Source organism: Trichomycterus rosablanca, chromosome 1, assembly GCF_030014385.1.
Source record: "Trichomycterus rosablanca isolate fTriRos1 chromosome 1, fTriRos1.hap1, whole genome shotgun sequence".
In the NCBI taxonomy this organism is placed as follows: domain Eukaryota; kingdom Metazoa; phylum Chordata; class Actinopteri; order Siluriformes; family Trichomycteridae; genus Trichomycterus; species Trichomycterus rosablanca.
This window is the reverse complement of record NC_085988.1, coordinates 72,868,104-72,886,754: the sequence shown is the minus strand read 5'-3', so window position 1 is coordinate 72,886,754 and position 18,651 is coordinate 72,868,104. Positions and strand designations below refer to the sequence as shown.

At 42.3% G+C, this 18,651-nt stretch overlaps 1 protein-coding gene across 1 annotated transcript in view; it reads left to right on the top strand.

Moving 5' to 3' along the window:
• foxp2 (forkhead box P2) overlaps positions 1 to 18,651 on the top strand; it is a 163,193-nt gene that overhangs the window by 107,235 nt on the left and 37,307 nt on the right. The window contains exons 4-7 of the mRNA XM_063006393.1: positions 7,533 to 7,670; positions 9,989 to 10,078; positions 13,988 to 14,180; positions 17,716 to 17,929. Of these exons, the coding sequence (XP_062862463.1) occupies positions 7,533 to 7,670; positions 9,989 to 10,078; positions 13,988 to 14,180; positions 17,716 to 17,929 (635 nt within the window). The remainder of the gene's footprint in view (positions 1 to 7,532; positions 7,671 to 9,988; positions 10,079 to 13,987; positions 14,181 to 17,715; positions 17,930 to 18,651) is intronic.

Below are 18,651 nucleotides of genomic sequence, written 5' to 3'. Positions count from 1 at the left end.
AAAGTGTGGAATCGCATTGTATCTTTCCCTTACTATCCCCGAAACCCACACCATCCCGAACAAACCAGGCTTTATACCTTAATTAACACACCAGCTCTCTGTGCCAAGCAGCTGAAGTAATTACCACTGCCTGCCCCTCCATTTCTCATTTTATTTATCTTAACAGTATCTGTGGCGAGCGCCACCACTGTTCCCACCCCTGAAGTGGCCACATTATTCACTCCATTCAGCGACCGCCGGCCTTTTCCACACGTCTAATACGCCCGGGCCTCCCTTTACCTAGCCTATCAGCCACGAGGAAATGGTGTATTGAATTGGCTCTTGCTTCTGCTCTAACCCTGCCCATGTATTTGTGCAGGTGATAATCTAACAGCGCTCCAGTCTGGTGTAATGGGATAAACAAGCAGTGCTAATAGCACTTGTCTGTCGATAAAGGGAAAGGAATTGTGCTGTGGAATGCATAAAGAGGTGAAGGTACTTTACCAGTATATGCTGGTTTGATCTGAGGTGTTTAACATGGGTTCTGAAGGAATGAATGAATGCTTTTGTTTGGCTGCTCCCGTTAGGGGTTGCCACAGCGGATCATTCAACTGCATATTCATTTATTTTTTTTAATTTATTTATTTAATACACTGGATGCCCTTCCTGGCACAACCCTCTTATTTGTCAAGACTAAGGGTGCACTGATATTCCCCTTGATCTCTTCCCCCAATGGCTAGCTTTACTCTACGCCATATCGTCTTTGTGAGCCCAGCCTGGGACTCAAACCCCCAGAACTCAGGCTTTTGGCTCCTACCACTTTGGCAAACTAACTTCTTGTATTACTTTACTGGTGCAGAGGTGATACTGGTCCTGTCTCATGATTTTAGCTTGTGTAGTTACCTAGCTGTGCATTACTTCAGTATAACTATATTTAGGTCAGTTGTTTAGACTGTTTTTAGCTGCTCTTGTATTTAGGGGTCATCTCAGTGGATCATTCTTGCATAGTTTATACCTGCTTTGGCACAAAGCTTTGGTTTTTTTATGCTGGATGCCCTTCCTGGCCCTCCTGCCTTCTAATTTGATTGGGGTATGGGACTGGCAATGAAAGCACACTGACAAGTGCACCTCCCAATGGCTATGCTGCTCGGCCGTCCCTCCCTCTCTCTTTCTATATATATATATATATATATATATATATATATATATATATATAAATATATAACCTTGATTTAGCAGACCTCCATTTAACAGAATTCAGATTTAACAAACAAAATCTGGAAAACCAAATGTCCGGTCCGATTGTTTAAAATTTCCAGAAGAAGCAAACCAAGACCAGTAGTGCAGTAATTGTCCGGTAGCTGGCGCACTCTATGAGTGAGAGGCTTTATTTTGTCGGCAGGATCACCTTGTTCTTGCCTTTTTCTCTGTGTTTATGCTTATTTTGTGCAAGTTCTAGTGCTTACTTATGCACCAGTACTGCTCCAGTAGCCACCAGCAGTCCTTCAGACTTCGAATAATAGATAGAGTCCCCACTATAGGATCACGGCAAAAAAACATCTCCATCACTCAAGGTACTACAGTACATCTAATATTTATTTACAGGTTTTACATTACATATTTACATTTCTATTTAAGTTGTTCATTTTACTGTTTGTCATATATATATATATATATATATATATATATATATATACAGTGTATCACGAAAGTGAGTACACCCCTCACATTTCTGCAAATATTTCATTATATCTTTTCATGGGACAACACTATAGACATGAAACTTGGATATAACTAAGAGTAGTCAGTGTACAACTTGTATAGCAGTGTAGATTTACTGTCTTCTGAAAATAACTCAACACACAGCCATTAATGTCTAAATGGCTGGCAACATAAGTGAGTACACCCCACAGTGAACATGTCCAAATTGTGCCCAAAGTGTCAATATTTTGTGTAACCACCATTATTATCACTGCCTTAACCCTCCTGGGCATGGAATTCACCAGAGCTGCACAGGTTGCTACTGGAATCCTCTTCCACTCCTCCGTGATGACATCACGGAGCTGGTGGATGTTAGACACCTTAAACTCCTCCACCTTCCACTTGAGGATGCGCCACAGGTGCTCAATTGGGTTTAGTCCATCACCTTTACCTTCAGCTTCCTCAGCAAGGCAGTTGTCATCTTGGAGGTTGTGTTTGGGGTCGTTATCCTGTTGGAAAACTGCCATGAGGCCCAGTTTTCGAAGGGAGGGGATCATGCTCTGTTTCAGAATGTCACAGTACATGTTGGAATTCATGTTTCCCTCAATGAACTGCAGCTCCCCAGTGCCAGCAACACTCATGCAGCCCAAGACCATGATGCTACCACCACCATGCTTGACTGTAGGCAAGATACAGTTGTCTTGGTACTTCTCACCAGGGCGCCGCCACACATGCTGGACACCATCTGAGCCAAACAAGTTTATCTTGGTCTCGTCAGACCACAGGGCATTCCAGTAATCCATGTTCTTGGACTGCTTGTCTTCAGCAAACTGTTTGCTGGCTTTCTTGTGCGTCAGCTTCCTTCTGGGATGACGACCATGCAGACCGAGTTGATGCAGTGTGCGGCGTATGGTCTGAGCACTGACAGGCTGACCTCCCACGTCTTCAACCTCTGCAGCAATGCTGGCAGCACTCATGTGTCTATTTTTTAAAGCCAACCTCTGGATATGACGCCGAACACGTGGACTCAACTTCTTTGGTCGACCCTGGCGAAGCCTGTTCCGAGTGGAACCTGTCCTGGAAAACCGCTGTATGACCTTGGCCACCATGCTGTAGCTCAGTTTCAGGGTGTTAGCAATCTTCTTATAGCCCAGGCCATCTTTGTGGAGAGCAACAATTCTATTTCTCACATCCTCAGAGAGTTCTTTGCCATGAGGTGCCATGTTGAATATCCAGTGGCCCGTATGAGAGAATTGTACCCAAAACACCAAATTTAACAGCCCTGCTCCCCATTTACACCTGGGACCTTGACACATGGCACCAGGGAGGGACAACGACACATTTGGGCACAATTTAGACATGTTCACTGTGGGGTGTACTCACTTATGTTGCCAGCTATTTAGACATTAATGGCTGTGTGTTGAGTTATTTTCAGAAGACAGTAAATCTACACTGCTATACAAGCTGTACACTGACTACTCTAAGTTATATCCAAGTTTCATGTCTATAGTGTTGTCCCATGAAAAGATATAATGAAATATTTGCAGAAATGTGAGGGGTGTACTCACTTTCGTGATACACTGTATATATATATATATATTTATATACAATTATTTTTATGGGGGTGGGTGGGAACTGTTCAAATGGACATTTTGAAGTCCATTCGTCCCAAACATTATCTAATCAAATAAAGCTCATATATGACTTCACAGCAAAGTTGATGCTCTCTGCTAGTTTGACTGTTCTCTCTGCTAGTCTTAATTCTAGTATGGACTATATGACAATGTAAGGGTTTCTTGTGGCTTACCAGTACAACAGGACAGGGTTTGTTTTAAGCTCTAAATGCGGTTTAAACTTTAGAAAGATCTACATGGCCTTCAGGAGAGGCAGCTTTTTCATCCCCACCCAGTCTGTAGCTTTATTCTGCACTTCGTTTCTTAGCTGCTGACTCAACTTCCAACTCAATTTTGGATTATTCATTGTTTTAGCTTAAAATCCACTGGAGACCAAAAGCCTCATTTCTGATGACATTGTGTTAACTGAACCCAAATAGAAACTAAAGTAAACCAAACCTGCTTTCTGGCCTTAATTTTATCTTTACTAAAAACACCAATCAGGGCTCCTGGTTCATATCTATCTAAAGCGGGACTGATTTGAGACGAGTGTGTGTGGTAAAAAAATTTTTTGGCAGTGTCTCTAAGGGTATTGCTAAGTCATCATGGCAAAGTGGCATCGCTGCTCCGGAGCCTCCTATTGTGCGCGCATGTTTATGGCTCGACCCCTCCTGTAAATGCTCATTAATTTCATCCCTTCCTCGCAAAATCATTTCCAGGAGAAGCAATTCAGCCTCTGTTCCTTTCAATTCACCCAACTTGTCAATCATCCCCTGGCGCAGTATCTGGCGGAATGGAGGTGTTATATTCCACCAATTATCATGTCATATACTCGAAAATGTAAATGAACGTGTGTGTAAAATTAAATTTATGGGTTGTCAGTGAAGAATAAGAACCAGGAGAGCAATTACTTATCTGCTTTCATCTTTCAAGCTCCAATACGTCAGGCAGAAAGGCACGCCGTTAAATGCGGGAATTAGCATTGTGCAGGGCTCGCACAATGGTGAATGGGTCGGGGCCTTCCACTTTGCCTTTTTTCCCTCCTCGCCTCTTTTTGTTTGGAAGAGCGATGAAATGAAGATGATTATCATCCATCTCTCCTGTAAAAAGCTAATGAAAGGCTGAAAGGCGCTTCCTGACTTCATTTGTTTGCTGTTTTCTTTCTCTTCGGCGGGCTAGGTTTCTCGCTCGCTGCTTCTGAAATGATTAAGAATTGCAGACTTTCACGCTACGTCTGGTTTACAGCTCGGAATCGGACTGAGAGATGTACAAACTAATACTGTTGTATTCCATTGTATAGTAATTTACATGTTTATTGTATTTATTTGACTGTAGAACCACTGGAGTCGTCTTTATTATTTGCAATAGTCAATTCAAATAGACAAATAATGAGTGTAATGAGAACATCTCCTCTGCCTCACGCTTTGGTTTTTTTGCATTGTCGTTTAGTCCAATCTAGATCCTAGGTTGAACCCAGGGGTAATTACACTTCACAAATGTGTCTTAAGGTTTAATAACATTGAAGGTGTAAGTATATATTTGCATAATTACATGCAGCTGTTTAATTTGTGACTTTGTTGCTTTGTTCGTTGTTTTTTGTGTTTTTTACCCCCTTTCTCTTCTCACAACCCCCCCACCCCTCAACAAAGAGTGTTACCGAGCGAGAGTGTGCGTGTAAGCGTGGGTGCGCGTGCTCCTCCATGCCAGTGCTTGTTGAGTTTTGGGGCCAGTCTAATGAAGAATGGTGCTGGGATTTGTTTGAATATGAATATGAATGTGCAGTGAGGATAGAGTGTGACCTTCAGCTCTGAGACTCAGTTCATCAGGATTAGTCAAGCTGGGCGATCAGGAGCGCTAATGCATAATGACTTCTAAAATGAAAAATGTGTAGTGACCATGCAAATGTCTCTGCTAATCAAAGAGGGGGAACCTGAGCCAGGGCAAGCGACGAGAGCAAAACAAGGACGTGTCGAGGCCTCGGGAGCTCGGATGTATGGAAAGCAATCAAGCAGCTTGATTAGGTGCCGGGAGGAGCACCCGTGTCTCTATAGCCCACTGACACCTCACACCACAGGATCTACCATAACGAACCTTGACCAACACTGGCATGCTACATCTTAAACTGGAATTAAAAATGCCTTAAATAACCGGACAAACATTCTGTGATTGTATAACATCCCAAAAATATTTATTTCTACTAGCACTACTTTTTTATCCAAATACTCTTAATTACAGGGAAATGAGTGAAAGTATATATTAGGAATATAAAATATGTCTAGCCTTTACATAGTAGGAACATACAGCATCACTGTGACTGGTCCAAAAACACAAAAACCTTCCACCTGTCAAACATGAGTATGTACATGAGTAAATAATCTTAAAGCCAAACACATAAGAGATCCTAACTGAGCAAAAAATCTACAAAAAATTAATGAAAAACCTTATATATATTGACCATAATAAAGGATAAAATTCAACATGAAATACCTACAAAAAAATTCAAAACTTGTGTATGTTGACCCTAATTAAACATAAAATCTGCATAAAAAAACATATTAAAAATAAAAATTTTATTAATTGTTAAAAAAATGTTTCAATTGTATTTAAAATAATTATATTAATTTAATTAATTATATATTTAATATAATTATATATTTAAATTTAAATTATTAATTAAAATATAATGTATTTAAAGTCATTATATCCACGTTTGCTTGTTTTGCTTATTCTGACATCACATTTCCATTATTACAGCCTTTACTTGTTCAAGTACACTTTTAACTAGACTTAAAGTTAGAGGCCCAATTAATCCTAATCCATTTTGGCCCCAATCATTTTTCCATTGGCCTGCTATTTTGTAATTGTCCTCAATCAAAGCTCTAGAATTTCAGCTCTAGCAAGTCTCTGGAATCTAGATTGTTGGAAAGGTTGCTTACTATGATGGTGCCACATTAAAGTTCTGCTGTTATGAAGAGTTCAACTTATGTACAAATAGTGATCACATACCCTTGGCCAAGTTGACAGCATCACCTCACAATCAAATGCTGAAAAAGAGTCTGCTCAATGTGTTGATCTGTTTGTTCCTGAACTCTGAGACATGCTACGGAAATATTTTCTATATTGTTTTCACAAAAATAAGTTCTTCTTGCAGTTAGACAGCTGGTTTGTTAATTATTATCACCTAAAAATGACACATTTTTAAAAAAACAACGTTTGCGAAAAAGGTTTGTGCCTCCGGCTGCCTTTGTACATCCTGAACTAAAGGCTGATGGAATTCAAATTCAACACATGTTCTGTTTAACAGAGTTTTATGTGTATCTTAGAATGTATTAATAAATTCATTGCTATTTCCTTCAACATACACTTTGTGGGCAAAAGTATTTGTACACCTCCTTGTAGTTCTTGAGCCACACCTATTATTAACAGGTGTATAAAAATCAATTATTTGCTCCCAATGTTGTAGGAACAGGTTGGGAAATGGCCTCAGACTTGTGATCTTGCTTGACTGTGTCCCTGGGCACAAAGTTTATCAAGACATGGTTTCTAAACAGAGGCCAGTGTCTTATAAAGAGCCCTGGCCTCAACCTCAAGATCTGGTTCAGGGTTCTAAACAAAGCCCTGGCCGCAACCTCACACTCTGGTCCAGTGTCTTACACAGAGCACTGGCTTCACCCTACAATCGTGTCAAGTGTCTTACACAGAACCCTGGCCTCAACCCCACACTCTGGTCCAGTGTTCCAAACAAAGGCCTGGTCTTAACCCCATGATTTGGTCTAGTGTGTAACTCAGAGCACTGGCCTCAACCCCATAATCTGGTCTATTGTCTTATGAAGAGCACTGGCCTTAACCCCACCCTCTGGTCCGGTGTCCTACACAAGGCCCTGGCTGCAACCCCACACTCTGTTCCAGTGTCCTACATAGAGCCCTGGCCTCAACCCCAAGATCTGGTCCAGTGTCTTATAAAGAGCACTGGCCTTAACGCCACTCTCTGGTCCAGTGTCTTACACAGAGCCCTGCCTTAACCTACAATCTGGTCCAGTGTCTTACACAGAGCCCTGGCCACAATTCCACAAATGCACAAGGAACTTGAAAACGTTAGTTCTCTTTATAAGCGCTGTGCTTTTCCTACTAACGGCACTGAAGGATTCTGAAACAGCCCAGCACGTACCCAGCATGCACTCTGCTTTGGTAACTTGTTTTGGATTGATCTTTTTTCACTCTCTCGCTCTTTTTCTGTAGGTGCCGGTGTCAGTGGCCATGATGAGTCCACAGGTGATCACTCCTCAGCAGATGCAGCAGATCCTTCAGCAGCAGGTGCTCTCCCCTCAGCAGCTCCAGGCCCTTCTCCAGCAACAGCAGGCCGTCATGTTACAGCAGGTACACAAGTGCACAGATGCAGAAAAATCATAACTCGACAAACGCTTTCAATCTGAATAATCGAATAAATCAGAGATTTGTTTATTGCTTAAATTGCAGTATTCACTTCATCCTGATCAGGGTTGTGGTGGGCACTTGGCACAAGTCCATATTAGGGTGATAATTTATCACTGGACCTTTATTTACACACAGACTTACTGACACCTACAGATGTGGCCAAAAATATCACCCACCACTGCTGAAATCCGTGTTCAAATCTCAGCTGTGTTATCAGCCAGCCGGGCATCTACACAGACATGATTGGCTATGTCTAAACTTAATGTCTATTTCTGCCTTGCATCCAGTGTTTACTGGTAAAACTAGACCCGCCGATACCCCAACCATGATCAAGCGATTGATGAATAAAATTAAAATTTAATTATTTACATGAACTCAGAACTATAACTGTTTACAGTAGCAAGCAACAACGATACAAATAAGCAGCATGGAGCCAGGATTTCAACCACAGGTTTTAAATAAAGAAGTCATGAGTGCATTTGAAATCCTTCTCCACTCCCGTCCTTGGAAGTTTGATTAGGGAAACAAAAATAGACAGGCGTATAATTAGCCGTTTTCAGTGGGGACATCCATCAGGGCTTGACGCTGTAAAGACATAAGCAAGGCTGACATGAGGGACCTCAGCGTTCCCAGCCATCACTCACCAGGCCATGTGGAACACCACTCTAAAATCCTTTAGAAGTTTTTCCTTATTCACTTTCTATGTAATGTAGTCTTTATTACCAGGTCTTATTGTGGTTGCTTGCTTATCGGAAGGGGTCAGTGCTGAAAATTCAGTCAGAAAGACATTTACATTTTTGGCATTTAGCAGATGCTTTTATCCAAAGCAACTTACAGTACTGTGACAGTATACTGTCTAAGCAATTGAGGGTTAAGATCCTTGCTTAGGGGGTTCAACAGTGGCAACCTGGCAGTGGTGGGGCTTAAACCAGCAACCTGAAACATTTAATGTCCAGATAGAGACATTGAAGATAGTGCAGACACACTAGCTCAGTGAACGACATGCAGTAGATTGGCATCCTATGTAGATGGGATGCCTTTATATGTCATATATACAAATACACATGTACAGTGCAAGGAAATGCTTTTTCCACATATCCCAGCTCATTTGAAAGCTGGGGTCAGAGTGCAGCGTCAGCCCCCATTGTATGGCACCCCTGGAGCAGACAGGGTTAAGGGCCTTGCTTAAGGACCCAACAGAATTTGAACTGACAATCTTCCAACTGATAGCCGAAAGCTCTACCCACTAGGCTACCATTGTCCTAGGGTATCCAGGGTGTGATACTGCATTGCGCCCCGGTGATTCCGGGAGCACCCCAGTGATCCTGGTAAATTATGAAAATTAAACGGTTAAATTATTAATTAGAATAATAGTTGCCAGGCATACCCCACTTCTATGTGCTATAACACTGTAGCTAGTCTGTGTTAATGAGCCTGATTATTGATTGATGTTTATTGTGCATTTGACAGCACAGAGGAAATTAAAGCACAAAAAAGAACAATAATGCAGCCAATATTTTAGCATAAGAATCAGGGTATTTAGCTCATTTACCTCTTTATACCAATCTTTTTTGTATGTGTGCTAGTGCACCGTCACTAGAAAGAAAGTTTCCTTGTGCAGCGTCCCAGCGTGCAACGCACACATTGGTTTTACACACATTGGTTACATTCAGGACAGGTAGTTACTGGTTACACAAGATTCATTAGTTATAATGTCAATTACAGTCATGGACAATTTTGTATCTCCAATTCACCTCACTAGCACTGTCGCCTCACAGCAAGAAGGTCCTGGGTTTGATCCCCAGGCGAGGCAGTCCGGGTCCTTTCTGTGAGGAGTTTGCATGTTCTCCCCGTGTCTGTGTGAGTTTCCTCCGGGAGCTCCGGTTTCCTCCCACAGTCCAAAAACATGCAGTCAGGTTAATTGGTTTAAGACACTGAATTGCCCTATAGTTGAATGAGTGTGTGTATGTGTGTGAACCCATCAACCAATTCAGACCAGAAAATTCTCTGCACCCCCCCACGACCCTGATTGGATAAGTGGTTAAGAAAGTGAGTGAGTGAATTCACCTCACTTGCATGTCTTTGGACTGTTGGAGGAAACCGGAGCTCCTGTAGGAAACCCTTACAGACACTGGGAGAACATGCAAACCACGCAGAAAGGCTATACTGATTACTGTCTATGAAAATATTAGTTACAGAAGTGCATTTAAATCATTTGATCAGATTCGTTTACACATGTGTATACGTGTCTCTGTCCACAGCAACATTTACAGGAGTTCTACAAGAAGCAGCAGGAGCAGCTTCACCTCCAGCTACTGCAGCAACAGCACCCCAGCAAACAGGCGAAAGAGGTACAGCATTGCACACACACAATTTATACTTTCGTGAACGACAGCAGAACATTCCTCTGCTGTTTGTCAGCAATAAATCCGGTTCTGCTGACTTCACATTAAAGCAAACTTCTGCATACAGACTGAATTCTAATAGCCGCTAAAAGTGCCGCGTGCTGACAGGGTAGCGTCGCAGACAGACCCAGGTGCTGGCAGGTGTCAGGCTGCCGGAGGACGCAGAGCGAGAGCGGCGTTAAAGGCCCAGAGTAGCGCTCAGGATGGGACAGACGCGCACGGGGTCCGCTGATTAATGAAGCACCGCCGCTGGTCCGGGCAGATGAGCTGAAAAGTTCGACCACAACAGGCTCATAAATCACACTGACAGTCAGTTTACAGACAGGAGGAGTGAGAGAGAGAGAGATGTAGGGTGACGGGATTTAAAAACAGCACTGTGAGTGTTGGGGGTGGGGGTACAAATAGCATCTAGGAGCATTTAAATTGATCAGGCAGGTGTGGCAGATTCCACACAAATAGCCTAAAATAGTATCAGTGCTGTATGACCACTGTAGTACTTGGCTTATTTTCCAAAAGTAATAAAAATAAAAAGTAAAGGTTCACGATCATCAGATCACATCGGCCACTTCTGACACTCCCACTGAATCCCAAACTTTTCCCGTGATCCATTATGCAGGGCCTTAAAGAGGTAGGTCCGACCCCCCGGAGGCTTTGTTTCTGTTTGGATTTGTGAATCGAATTTTTTTCTCAACCCTCCACCATCAAATATGGAATAGAAATTGCTCCCTTATTTCTCCTGAGATGCAAGGGGCCAATCCAAACAGCTCACTCCATTATGCAGCCTGTTTTCCAGTGAGCGCATCACGAGTTTTCCTGTCTATACGTCTTCCTCTTGCCCCAACCTCTTTACCTTAAACTGAAAGAGAAAGGTCTTTCTCAGGAGCGAGCGTGTATGTGGCTGAAGCACGACGTGTTGAAGGGGTTCCTCCCGGGGCCTGTTCTACTCCTCTCGCTCCTGTAATTCCTGCAAAAATGGGAAAGTCAGACTTTCTCCCGTGATGGGGGTCTTACATTGTTTTATCGTTTCCAAGTTATAATGTATTCTGACAGGAGAAGAACAGGAGAGCTTGTGGAGCATCTGTGGTAGGTTTTTGCTAGGTCCTAGTTTACTAATAGACCCCTAGAGACTGTACGCAGAGTCCACTGGGAACCCAACTCCAGACGTTTTAAAAAGCAGCCCCTAAGCCTGGTTTAAATTCAGTTCACAGGGCGTGTAAATACTGTAGGATAAGAGGCCGACGTGTACAAGTCTGAGATGTCAGTCACAGTCTTTCACTCTCAGCCAAACCTGCAAGTACATGTATGTACAATTCATCATTCGATTTTACATTTAAAGCATTTAACAGACTTACAGAAGTGAAAAAAAAACACACAATGGTCTAGGAACACAAATCTGGGTGCTGGGGTGGCGCAGTGGTAATGCACGCAGAAGAATCTCAGCAGAGTCACCTACCTGGTCGAGCACCCACACAAACACAAATGAGTTAGTGGAAGGGTCGTACAGGGTCTCTTCTCACTGCAGCTGCGATATGCAATCTCGATTATTGTGTGAGTGGAGGGGATGGGGGAGGAATCCACATGGAGCACAGCATGACTTTCCATATGTGATACGGCTCTGTGTGGGAACTGGATACTGGCAGGTGATAGCTGTGGTGGGTGACTGGGCACAGGTTGAAGGGGGCATGTGATGGGCAACAGCGCTGGCCAGAACAGAAGTAGTGAATGTGGCAGTTGAGTTACAGTCGGGAACTGGAAATTATTACTGGAGCAGTTTATTCGTGGTTAGAACATGATCCGACCTTGATCTGACCTCAATCCGACTCATCTAGCATATCGTTGTACATTCTCAATATCAGATTGTCTGAAGACAGCTCATCTTCTTCGCAATCTTGAAGCACTACAGCATTTTCAAGACGTGCCCTCAAATAGCGCTTTTCCACCAAAAGAACCCTGGTTCTTGAACCGGGTCTGTTCGAGTTTTTCGAGCCTTGGTGTTTTTTAGAGAATCGACCTGCGTTTCCACCGGTTCTGGGAACCAAGACTGCGTCATCAACAATAGGTGTTACATAAAGAAAGTAAAGAGTGGTAACATGATGGCGGAGCATGTAGGTTACCTGCGGGCATTTGTGCTGCTGTTACAGATGTTTGTTTTTATACCCTCGGCACAAATAACCGATTTGAAGTTCCACGACACTAACATCCTTTGGTTTGAAATTACCATTAAATCCACTCTAAAAGCTCCACATGTATCTGTGATTAGCTGTATTAACTTCACATGTGGTGTTTTATGCAGCTCAGGGTTCTGCTTAACTTAAAAAATAAAGCGTAACGTAGCTGAATGTACTAAAAGTACCACACAGGAACACTACATTTCTCTCCATTATTACTGGTTATAAGTGCTCTGTTTTGCCGAAATTCACGTTAAGCGTTGTTCGTACTGTCCGGGTCACTTTTACCAAGTCATATCAAAGTTCATCTCTTTTGAGGCACTTTGAAAATATCAGCGGCAAACTGGATCAAAATTTAATCAGGTGAACTTTAAAGCTTGGAAGTGAAGCATTAAGCTCCATACGAGACAACAGCACAGCGGTTTTACAGCTTCTCATGTAAAAGCACCCAAACCTCTACACTTTGACACGCCCACCGATGACGTCACAGGTTACGCTGAAAAACCGAGTATTCTGTGGTGCCAGATTAGAATGCTAGTTTGCTGTTGGGAACATCTTTTTTTCCCGGTGGAAACATGCGGAACCGGTACTAAATCAAGTTCGCTGTGTTCCCCATCAGTGGAAAAGGGGTAAAAGTGAATCCTGCATTTTGCTGATGTAGCTTAGCCTGGTATATCACCCAGATAATTACCACAGCTGTAAACAAATTCCATTTCTGCTTTTGCTTCATGTTTGATTGCATCGAGGAACTGTTTTAACCTACCTTGCAGCCATAAAAATAAAAATCGAAATATAAATTGGACTCACAATATAAAGACAAGATAAAATAAACAGATAGAAACATAATACCTGTTTTGCCATTAAATGACACATGTGCTGAACATGGCATTAAAACCTAAATAAATAAATAATTGCATAGAAATATTTACGAGTTCAAAACACAGGACCTTTTTCCTGGATTTACTTTCCTGCTCCTGCCTCAGACACATCTGACCATTAAGCAGAGTGAACCTTAACATGTGGTGCTGATGTGGTGGTGCATTTTGGTACGCTTGGATTTTTCTGTGTGGGAAAAGAAACGGATCCAAGGGGAAAGCGTTTCAAGTTTATGAACCCATCATCTGACCAGAAAATGTTTAGACCAACAGTATAGAGTCGGAAAGTATACCACATTTCAAATGATACCAAATCAAAACTATAGTACCAGTCTGCTCAGCTAAACTCATTTTTTATTTATTTATTTGTTTTGTTTTGATCTTTATCCTGCGTTTTTTTATAGATATAATTCAGTCCGAGAGTCAGTGTGTGACACTGTTGTTGTGCTTTGATCACACGAAGGTGTCTTGTTTTTCTGACAGTACTTGTTGTTGTTTTCCTCGGCTTATGCAAGAAGCAGGCGGTTGGCAGTAAACAAGCCTAGGGGAGGGGGAGCCGTCGGGCTCGCTCGCTCTCTCTCCTCACCCCCGGTAATAGACCATTTAAAATGCAAGACAATTAAGTCAGCAGTAGGAGGCTGGAACTCACCCCGGCCCACCGTACTTGTATCATCCAGCTCTCGGTCCTCAATCTGTTCAGTCTGAAGAGAGCAGGAAGAAGAAAGTGTAGTGACATGTATAGCGAGCACCCACTTTCCTAATGTGTAATTGGGTTTGTGTGTATGTGTTTGTGTGTTGCACTCTCACTATAGCAACAGCAGCAGCAGCAACAGCAGCAGCATCAGCAGCAGTTAGCGGCGCAGCAGCTGGTCTTTCAGCAGCAGCTCCTTCAGATGCAACAGCTCCAGCAGCAGCAGCATCTTCTCAGCATGCAGCGCCAAGGCCTGCTGTCTCTGCCCCCGGGCCCGGGACAGAGCGCCCTCCCCACGCCTACGCTGCCACCAGGTAACTCGCCGGCGTCACGTGACCCGCACTCGCTCTGCGCATGGCACCTGTCTCGCTCTGTGTCTCATATTTTCTAACAGTATCAATATGTCTCAGTACAGCTTTGTGTCCCTTTTGTCTCCTTTTGTCTTTTTATTTTCCCTCATGACTGCACGTCTTTGTCCTTTCAGTGTTTTTCAGAGCTTGTGCTTGTGTCACTGTTTACTCATTCCCACTGCCTCTCTCCCCTCCTCCCCTCACTGTTGTTGTTGTTGTTGTTGTTTACTCCCTCGCAGAGTGAGCCTAGAGAGGACAGAATGATGAGCTGATGCTAGTTAGATGAAGCACTCCTGCTGCAAAGGCTACCAAATTTAAGCTAAATAATAACAATAATAATAATAACAGCGAGTGGATCTTATTTTCATCACTACTGGATAATTCTGGATTAGAAACGTTGTCTCAATCGAGGGATTACGTGATGATATGATTGGAGAGACTCATTGGAAGGCTGTAATTATGACTGGATGACTTCTACACCACTAGCACAGCAGCACTTTTGAATTCAGTGTTTGAAGTGGAGTGTAAGCGAGCGATGAATGAGCGAGTGGATCTTGTTCCAGTCTACCTGCAAATGCTTAAAGGAGAAAGTTGTACTCGTGGAGAGTGTTGGGCTGCAGAACAGCAGAACCAGACAGGTTAATATGTTTATGCTCCAGAAATGCTTGGTTGCTACTATCTGTTCTTACTTCTATAAGTGTTTTTAGCTCAGTTAACATTGAGCTACTCTAGCTTTTTACTCACATTCATACTTTATTTGGTGAGTAAAGGTTTAGCCGATCTTCCAGTACTTATTTGTTTAGTACTTTGTGTAGTGTTTGCTGCTTTACCTTTTGGCCATATGAACTCTAGCTTCTTGCTCATACAAGTACAGTAGACCCTTGACTTACGAATCTAACTGGTTCTGAAGGGCTGTTCTTAAGTCAAAAATGTTCGTTAGTTAAACCTATTTTTTCCATAAGAAATCATGTAAATAGAATTAATCCGTTCCAGACCTCCCAAGCCACCCCCTTACCTAACCTTTCTAATGTCTTAAATGGTCTTTTTTGTTATAAATACAAGTATATTTTCCCTTAAATCCTAAATTATCGAATAGACATTACTGCAATAAACAATAATAAACAACAATACACAGTAGTACTGTACTGTACATAAAACAACACACATCACATTTCAGTACAGTACATGTGCTGTACCATACACCATAATACATTTCCTTCTTTTTTTTATAAAATGTATCTACAAGAAACAAAAATAACTCTTATTTCTCTATTATTTCCTTCTTTATTTCAATATTATTGTATTTTGTAGGTGTAATTGCATGAAAGAATAATTTCCTTCTTCTCTCTCTGTCTGATACACAGTGACAGCTACTGGCAGGAGTAATTATACAACAACAAATAGTAATAGATTGTTTTATTTTCTCACCACTGCGCTTTCTCTGCACATTTGTTGGGGCCATTTTAATATTGAATCTTACAAAATATAAAGAAAACACGGAAAAAAACACTGTCCGCTCACTGTATATGTAGAGAGAGACGGTCGTGATGTCACGTGTTTTGCGAATTTCGGTTCGTAATCTGAAATTTGTTCGTACGTTAAGTTGAAAAATAGCGCTCGTAACCCAAAATGTTCGTATGGTAAACCGTTCGTAACTCAAGGGTCTACTGTACTTGCTTGTCCAGTTAAGGTCTAGCTGCTCTACCTTTTTGCTAATGCTGGTACTTTTTGCCCATGTGGAACAAAAGTGACTTGTTTGTTCCTGAAGAAGTGCTTGATGTTTCTTGTTTGTTTGCTCATCTATTCTTTATTAAAGCATGTGTAATACAACAAATAAAACACCCCAAGGGATCTGACGACTGCTCTACTGAATACAGTTTTCCAGTTATACTGTATCAAAAGCGTAGAGGTGCATCTCACAGTAGCACAAACAGCCTCCTGTACTTACAGAAAGCATTTAGGGCCTGCGCTTCCTATTCGGCCATACGAAGTCTAGCTTCTTGCTCATACCAGTACTTACTTGTTTGTTCAGTTAAAGTCTAGCTGCTCTACCTTCTTGCTTATGCTAGTACCTTTCGGCCATATGAAGTCTTGCTGCTCTAGCTTCTTGCCAGTCTACGTCAGTACCTTTGCTCCATGTTGGTCTAGCTTATCTAGCTTCTTTCTCAAGCCAGTCTACCCTCCTTCAGTAAAGGGCTAGCTAATCCACCTTCTTTATCATACCAGCATATCAGTGTAGCTCTACCTATGCTCAGTGTAGCTTTATCTATGCTCAGTGTAGCTCTGTCCATGCTCAGTGTAGCTCTATCTATGCTCAGTGTACCTCTATCTAAGCTCAGTGTACCTCTATCTATGCTCAGTGTAGCTCTATCTAGCACTTTTTAATACAGTGTAAGTCTAGCTGCTCAACCATCTCGCTCATTTAACCTCTGTTTGTCTTTTTGGACACCTACCATCTCTAGCATCTTGCCCATGCAAATAATTTTTTACACAGTTCTATTACTGTAGCTCTATCTATGCTCATTGTAGCTTTACCTATGCTCGGTGTAGCTCTATCTATGCTCAGTGCAGCTCTATCTATGCTCAGTGTACCTCTATCTATGCTCAGTGTACCTATATGTATGCTCAGTGTAGCTCTATCTATGCTCAGTGTAGCTCTATCTATGCTCAGTGTAGCTCTATCTATGATCAGTGTACCTCTATCTATGCTCAGTGTAGCTCTATCTATGCTCAGTGTAGCTCTATCTATGCTCAGTGTAGCTCTATCTATGCTCAGTGTAGCTCTATCTATGCTCAGTGTAGCTCTATCTATGCTTAGTGTAGCTCTATCTATGCTCAGTGTAGCTCTATTTATGCTAAGTGTAGCTCTGTCTATGCTCAGTGTACCTCTATATATGCTCAGTGTAGCTTTATCTATGCTCAGTGTAGCTCTATCTATGCTCAGTGTAGCTCTATCTATGCTCAGTGTAGCTCTATCTATGCTCAGTGTACTTCTATCTATGCTCAGTGTACCTCTCTATGCTCAGTGTAGCTCTATCTATGCTCAGTGTAGCTCTATCTATGCTTAGTGTAGCTCTATCTATGCTCAGTGTAGCTCTATTTATGCTAAGTGTAGCTCTATCTATGCTCAGTGTACCTCTATATATGCTCAGTGTAGCTTTATCTATGCTCAGTGTAGCTCTATCTATGCTCAGTGTAGCTCTATCTATGCTCAGTGTAGCTCTATCTATGCTCAGTGTACTTCTATCTATGCTCAGTGTAGCTCTATGTTCAGTGTAGCTCTATCTATGTTCAGTATACCTCTATCTATGCTCAGTGTAGCTCTATCTATGCTCAGTGTAGCTCTATCTATGTTCAGTGTACCTCTATCTATGCTCAGTGTAGCTCTATCTATGCTCAGTGTAGCTCTATCTATGTTCAGTGTACCTCTATCTATGCTCAGTGTAGCTTTATCTGTGGAGAAGTCACATGTTAATGAACTTCCTTGCGTCCTCCGCAGCGGGCCTAAGTCCAGCCGAACTTCAGCAGCTGTGGAAGGACGTAACCGGCAGTCACCCCATGGAGGATAACAGCATGAAACACAGCGGCCTGGACCTTAGCACCACCAACTCTAATTCCACTACTTCTTCCAACTCCTCCAAAGCTTCTCCACCCATCAACCACCACCCCATCTCCAACGGCCAGTCGCAAGCTGTGAACAACCGCAGGGAGAGGTAATTACCACTCGAATGTCTGGCAGGGTTCAAATGATCCAACAAAGCCATCCAGGACTGGGAGCCTTGATAAGATGATCTTTGTTATTAACCAAATAAAAACAGCTAGTATTAGACGTCTGGGCAGTGGTAGCTCGGGGGTAGTACTGGACTAGTAGTCACAGGTCTAACAGTTCAAGCCTGACCGCCGCCAAGTTGCCACCTTTGGGTTCCTGAGATATGCCCTTAACTCTCAATTGCTTGAACTTTATTTGTTCCTAATTGTAAGTCACTCTGGATAAAAGCATGTGCTTAATGCCACAAGTGTAAATGTAATTGTTTTGTATTAAAGGGGCTACCATCCCGCCAGGGTACATCCATTTTCCCAGGTATATTGCATAAGCTTTAAAAATATGTGGTGGTAGCTATTGGGTGGTGACTGCCAATGACTACACTGCCAAAAAGATTTTATTGTGGTGGCAGCACTTGGTGTTAGTCCCACACAGCATTCAGGTCCTGAGGGCATAGGTCCAATCCTAATCCTACTTTTTTGTCCCACCTTTTAAATACAGGCAAATGACTGAATGTGTGTTGCTCTGTAATGGATTGGCACTATGTTCAGAGTGCCTTTTGTACACAAATTGAAAGGTGTGATTGGGTAAATTACATGGTTAGGACAAATAAATGACTTTTTTAATCATATACAGTATCATGAATAAATATCTATGTCCTCGGCTGCTCTC